General features: G+C 53.8%; 1 protein-coding gene across 1 annotated transcript; it reads left to right on the top strand.

The window, feature by feature from the left end:
* The first annotated feature begins 392 nt into the window (after positions 1–392).
* ADIG (adipogenin) lies at positions 393–6,515 on the top strand. Its single transcript, XM_027624099.2, is given in 4 exon segments — positions 393–1,222; positions 4,851–4,870; positions 4,873–4,985; positions 6,216–6,515. Coding segments are annotated over 3 exon segments (246 nt in total). The 5' UTR covers positions 393–1,095; the 3' UTR covers positions 4,972–4,985; positions 6,216–6,515.
* The last annotated feature ends 317 nt before the right edge of the window (positions 6,516–6,832 follow it).

Genomic DNA, 6,832 nt, shown 5'->3' on the forward strand with positions numbered 1-6,832 from the left:
AGTGCTTCTGCCTCCCCTTCCATAGGCACCAGCCATGCCTCCTGTGAGCTCCCCGCACCTGTCAGGCTCCCTGTCTGGCCAGAGTCTCCCTCCAGCTTGGGGATGGCCAGGCCCTGGAGGTCCAGGGCCTCCTTCCTGCCACGGGGCCTGGCACATGGAGGTGTACTACTACATGAACGAATGACAGATGAGGTAGGAAGAGAGAAGATTGGCATTTGAGAGTGTTCTCTCTCCTTGGGAGACGAACAAGGCTAACCACTTAGAAGCCCTTCACTGAAAACTCTAATAAGAAGAGGTGCAGAAGTTTCCAGATTAAATATTTATTGAGGGCCTACTGTGTCTTAGGAAGTTTTTAAATAGCAACCCAGTGACCCAGGCTGGCCCAGCAGGCTTGTTTTCCTGAGCCAACAGTGTTTCAGTGCTTGATGCAACATTTTTAAATGGGGAGATTTCACATAAAAGTGCAGATTTGGGCGGCTCTCTTGGGAAAGGAGATGTGGCACTACCGGGCCTGCCTCTCCCACGCAGCAGTTAACTGCCCGAAGCTGCGACAGCTGCCTGCTTTGGACGCACCAACGTCCATCCAGGTCACCACAGCCCCCGCCACTGCCACCAAGTGCAGATGTGGGCACCTGTAGCCAGAAGGACAGGCCCGGGACCTGGCCGGCCCCTGAAGGAATCTGTGACCTCATACTTGAACAGCCACCTGGGGGCGATGTTTGTCCCATCATTTATTCTTCTAACTTTTAGCAGCTTGCTGAGGTAAGAATTCTTTCCATCTTACAAGAAGATCCAAGGAGGTGTCCCATGAACCCATAGCATTTTGGCAGGGATTTGGACCCAGGCCTGCCTGCCTGGAAGCCTGGGCTTCTGTTCTTGGCCAAACTGTCTCACTGCCACTAGCTTCCACCCGCTGGTCCAAAAGCACTCGTCCAAAACAGCTCTCCCTTTGCCTGAAGGACACTGTGACTTCCTTGTTATGTCACCCGCTCAGTCACGATTGGGCCGAGAGCAGAGTGTGGCCCGGCCCACTGGGTCCCCACGGCAGCCCTGCCAGCCCAGCCCGGGCAGGCCTGGCTTAGCCACACATGCACCATGAAGTACCCCCTGGTGCCGCTGGTGAGCGACCTCACGTTTTCTTTCCTGGTGCTCTGGCTCTGCCTGCCCGTGAGCTTGCTGTTGTTCCTGTTGATCGTCTGGCTCCGCTTCTTACTGAGCCAAGGTGAGCTGCCCAGGCCGGGCCCTAATCGTGGAGCTGGGCAGGGGGGTCCTGGAGCAACTGCAGAGAGAAGAGTTTCCTTTATGCACCTTAACCGCTGGCTGAGACAAGCAGTGACCTGTAGGAGCAAAGGATTCATTGAGTAGTTTAGAGGCCAAGAGTGAGCCCCTGAGTTGGGGAAGCAGTGTGTTTGTGTGCACACTTGTGTCCCCTCAGGGCCACTGCTTGGCACAAATCAGAGGTGGCCCCTGCCCCCAGATGAACTGGTCAAAGGGACCCTTTCCTGGGACTAGCCAGGGCACAAGGCTGGGGGAACAAGGCATGGGCTGGACTTCAGCCCCTCCCAGTCCCTCAGCTGGGTACTTTTGTGCAGTAAACAACCTACACAATGGGATATGGCAGCCCTAGGCATTTATCAGGTGCCAAGAGACCACTCACACAGCTTTCTGCCCAGACTATACATCAGGGAGGCATCTGGGTTCTCGGGGTCGCAAGATCATGGAGGCTGACGGACACTTGTCCTGAGCTCACCATGCCACCCAGAGGAACGGGGGGCAGGGTGGAGCTGGCCACGACGGAAGCTGGGGGCCGGTGGCGGGGATGGCTTTCTGCTCCGCAGGTATCCTATCTCCCTGGGGGCTCCCCTCTCCACGGGGCCTCTCCCCGGGACCTTCCACCTCCTGCTTCTCAGTTCCAAGACCTCTGGTCAGCTAGGCAGGGAGGGTGCTGACGTGCAGCCAGCTCTGGTCAGACGGCATTGAGACAGGGTAAGCGGTCCATCCCCAGATCTGCCACATGTTCTCAGGCGTGCGGGCTGCTGATGGCGTCATTACTGGGAGTTCCTGGCAAGAGCGTCCAGAAAATGTCTGTTTACATTCTCATATTCCCGGGGTGGGCTGCAGCCCTCCCTGAGGGGCGCACCTCGGGCGTCCAGCTGGTGGCTGGTGGGAGTCAGGGCACTTGTCCGTGTAGTGGCTGTAAAAGCCATCTCTCCGGAGGCTAGGACGTGGGCCCACATTTTAGCCTTGCCCCTTCATCGCTCAGAATAACTGCTAACCTTTTTTCAACACGTACTAAAGGTTGTGCCAAACAAGATGATGTGCATCATCTCATTTAATCCTCAGAATAACCCTGCGAAGTAATCCTTATTGCCCAACTGAGGAAACCGAGGCTCGGGGAGAGAAGCCATGTGCCCAGGTCACACACCTATGAACTACTTGAGAGTGCCGGTTATCTGGTTGCCACATCCTGGCTCTGCCTGCCCCCGGCTCTGTGACTTTGGGCAAGTCCTCTCTGAGCCTTGGGTTTCTCACCTGCAGGATGGAGATAATATCGGCCCCTACCCTTTGGGGCTGTGGAGAGATGCATGTGAAGGGCAGGGCAGCCAGGACGTGTACGCACGCGGCACATAGTAGGTGCTCACAGGCTGCGGAATAATCTGTTTCAGTGACAGTTTTGTCGAGGTGGGAGGAAGCGCAGGCCTGGCTTCAGACGGCTTCTCCGGAGGCAACGTGGCACCTCACCTACGGTCTAAGGCACTAATCTCCAGCAATTCATTCTCCCTGAAGGCCCTGCTCTAAAACCATCCACAGCCTGCCCCGTCCTGACCTTTTCTCAGACTTTCTCCCTCATCTCACATGGCCCTTCGCAAGAAGGCATTTGGTAATTTGCAATGACCAGAAGCTGTCCTTAAAGTGAGGGGAGCAGTCTTCTCGGAGTTCTTAGCATTGTTGCCTTGGTCATGTCCTTGTGCCAGGGTCTGGGCCTGCCGGGCTTTGGGGGAGCTGCTTCTCAAGGACACCCTGGCCGGCAGTTTTCTCTTCTGCTGTGGATCTCTTCACTGGAATCAGTTTGGCCTGGAATCCGGTGTGAAAAGCAGACAGGACTAGCTCTGACCCCTCCCCTGCTCAGCAGGTCAGTTCCAGGGCCCGGAAGGTGGCCGGTTTGAGCAGGGAGTGCCATGTGGCCCAGGAGGACGGAGATGGAGCAAGGGGAGAAGGGAGCTGCCTGGAAAGCTTGGCACCGAGGCAAGAAAAGGTCGTAGGCAGCTGAGCCCTGGAGAAGCCGGCCAGTGGGGACAACACTAATCCCGGACCACGACAGGAGGAGAGGATGAAGCCACGTGTGCCCTTCAAGGGGAAGGGGCTCCTCGGAGGACATTTCCTTTGTGATCGGAAAGGAATTTGCGGAAGAAAGAAGAGAGACCTCCAAAGAGATGGATTTAGGGCTGAAACATGCCTGTTGAGGGTCCTGCTCACCTCATGGTGATCCTTGGAGCGAGGTGTTAAGTGCAAAGCTGCCTCTGAATCCCCCGACTTCAAACAGGTGCACCCCATGGAACCGCAGGGCACTGGTGCCGGGAGGCTGATCGGAGTCCAGCACCACCGCTTCTGTCTGTGAGCCTGGACAGTCCACCTTTCTGAACCTTCCTCATCTGTAAAATACAAGTAACCACTAGTAAATGCCTTCAAGTCGTTGTTAACAGGATTAAATGAGAAAATGCACGTGAAACACTTAGCAGGTAGCATGTGTTCAAAAACCAATCACGATCCGTAGTGAAGAGCAGTTGCTTCAAGCCCTCACACTGATTTGTAAATCCTCATCGCTGCCAACTTGGATGAGCACCTGTTGTTGTACATGGTCTACGTCAGTTAAACTCTCCTCCTAGGGCTGTAATATGCCCATTTTACAGATGAGGAAATGGAGCCCGCCTTTTCTGTCTCCTGCTCTTGGCCTGCAAGCGGAGAGCTCTCTTCGGCCTCCGTTACTTCTCTGTCACCAGTGAGACACCTTAAGAGTATAGTGAGAAGGAGAATTCCCCCATCCCTTCTCCTTTCTCCTTCACCTTGCCTTCCCAGAGACATCACTGTAGCGAGCTCATGCACCTATCTAACAACACAGGCAGGTTTTCCAAAAAAGTGTGGGCGGATTGTTACTTGTTTTTCAAAAAAAAAGGGGGGGAGGAGATCCTACCCTATACATTTCTCTGAAACTTGCTTGTGATGTATCACAGACATCCTGCAAGTCGAAAGCTACAGGTCTCATGGTTGTTTTAACAGCTTCTGACATGCCACTGGATGGAGAGGCAGCTCTTTATGCAGTGCGCCTGTCCCACACCTCCGTCACCCTGACCTCTCAGGATGGACACACACACACACACACACACACACACACACACACACACATACACGCACACACAGTTTCCAGGGTATTTTATTGCTTGTGCATTTTTCACCGCAAGACAGTGCTGCAGAGAAATCTTGTACATATATGCTCAGATATTTGTTAATAAGTGGACGAATGGATGGATGGGCCAATGGTTGGGTTTGTGTCTCCTCAGTGCCCGCTCTTGGACCACACCCAATGCAAGTAGGTCATTTGTTCGCCTGTAGGGCCTGTCCCTATTTAACAGGTGGGTATGGCCACTTTCTGAGTGCTATGACAACCTTTTTTGGTCCCTGGTCACCTTCAAGGTCCTCAAGTCTTCCTGAGATCTCAGGGCTGTCCCATATGTCATGGTTCTGCTTGGCCCCTTGGTCTCAGACAAGGTTGCAGGGATGCCCAGGCTTGGCAGGGGGCTCCTTTTGGGTCAGGATGTGACCACCTGCGGCCTTATCTTGTACCTCCACAGATTCAGAGGAAAATGACTCATAGATTTATGCTTTGACTGGGAGCCCTGGATCAAAGGCCCAGCCCAGTTTTGCTGGGAGGGGACACTCCATAGCTAAAAGGAGGAGAGGCCCAGCTGGTGAGCCTGTTCAGCCAGGTGAGACCGTTCTGGGGGGCGGGGGGCAGGAATGGGGAGCTTCGGGTCCTACCCAAAGCCTAGGGCGGCTGCCATGTTGGAGGTCCGCTTCCTCCACCACGCCGGAGAGCTTGTTGTCTCTGCCATGTTGGGGAACCCTCTGCTTCGTTCTGTTGGAGACCTGTTTTCACCATGTTGGAGGACCAGCTTCCTCTGCCATGAAGAGTTCCTTTACAAAGATTCCCTACCCTTTACCTCCATAACCTCACCTCCCACCACTCTCCTTACTGAGAGTCTTTGCACTGACCGCTCCCTCTGCCTGGAACTCTTCTCCCCCACAACCACTTGGCGCGCTCCCTCACCTCTGAGGTTGAGCTCAAATGTTCCCCTTACTCTGCTCTAGACTGTCTTCTGCCATAGCACTTACCACCTCCCAATGTGCCCGATAATTGATGCTCCAAATGCAAAGCCCTCCCAGCACTCCTGACACACCGCTCTTTGAGGGGGAATGACACGATGCCGGTGATGATGCTCGCTGATAGTCTTCGGACACTTAAGGGGCAGCAGGGCCTGGGCCGAGAGCACTTCCCTTTCACAAGCTCATGCATGAGATCCTATGAAGAGGGTATAATTCTTACCTCCATTTTGCAAATGAGAACTCTGAGTGGCAGAGCAGTAAGTAATTTGCCCAAAGTTACTGAACACCTCGGCAAGGCCTCATCCATTCCAGTGCAGTTAAATGTCGTCCCCGTGTCAATGACCCCAATGCTCTAACGGTCCTTCTCAGCTCTAAGAGCCCCGTGCGTGCTTTAACGTTCTGCTGTCTCTTATCTTAAAATTTTTAATTTTTGAACGAGGGGCCCCACACATTCATTTTTTTAACGGGCCCACAAATTGTGTAGCCTGTCCTGTTTGTGTACAATTAGTGGGGTGAGAAGAGGAGACTTTCGGACTCTGCTCCAGAATCCTGCCCCATTCCTACCGAGCCCTTCCCACCCCATCCTATATCTTTTCCTCTCTCACCCCTTCAATCCATTGTCATCCCTAGGCCCAATCTTCCATGCTTTTCCAGCCTGGCTTTTCTGGAGTCCGTGGAGCGGTGGTGGTGGTAACCGAGGTGGATGGGAGAGACTCACTGGCGAGGGAAGAGGACTCTGGCGAGTGAGGGGCTTCCCTGGGGTCCCCAACTCCTCTCCTCCACCAATGGACTCAGGAAAGCCTCCAGAGGACCCACCTCTTCTCTCACTACAGGTGATCTCCCAGGGTCCCTGGGGAGGAGCCTGAGCCTGTGAAGATGGGATAAGCAGGCACTTGGGGAGAAATTGGCCGCCTGAACGCAGAGGATGTCCTAGGACGGCTGGGCCAGAAGGTGTGAGTCCGTATTAAAGAGACGAAGGGGTTCCTGTGCTCAGGAGACCCCTGATAAACACACTGGGCCCAGGCATTCATTTAACAAGCTGTGGGCTCTGGGCCCAACCCCCGGCACTGACTCCAACCGTCCTTGACCATCTTTGGGAATGCCTGACTCTCTCCCACCCTTTCAAAGGGTTGGGGGATCTTACCCTCAGCTCCCAATCTATAATTTCACACTCCTTGATTCGCCTTTAGGTTGACTTCAATAACAAATACTCATTTTATAAATACAGAGCGGTTACATATGCCTAGTTATAAAAATAACTCACATTTAGTGAACATCTATGGTGTACGAGGCGCTTTTCCCTGTGCCTTATACAGGGGTTTTATCCCTCACCAGAATTCTATGAGGTAGGGTTTTTGGTTATCCCTGTTTCACAGATGGGGAAAATGAGGCACAGAATGACCAAGTGTCTGGCTTGGAGCCACGCCAGGGGAGTTGGGGTTTGAGCCGA

The sequence above is a fragment of the Zalophus californianus genome, chromosome 8 (assembly GCF_009762305.2).
Source record: "Zalophus californianus isolate mZalCal1 chromosome 8, mZalCal1.pri.v2, whole genome shotgun sequence".
Taxonomy (NCBI): domain Eukaryota; kingdom Metazoa; phylum Chordata; class Mammalia; order Carnivora; family Otariidae; genus Zalophus; species Zalophus californianus.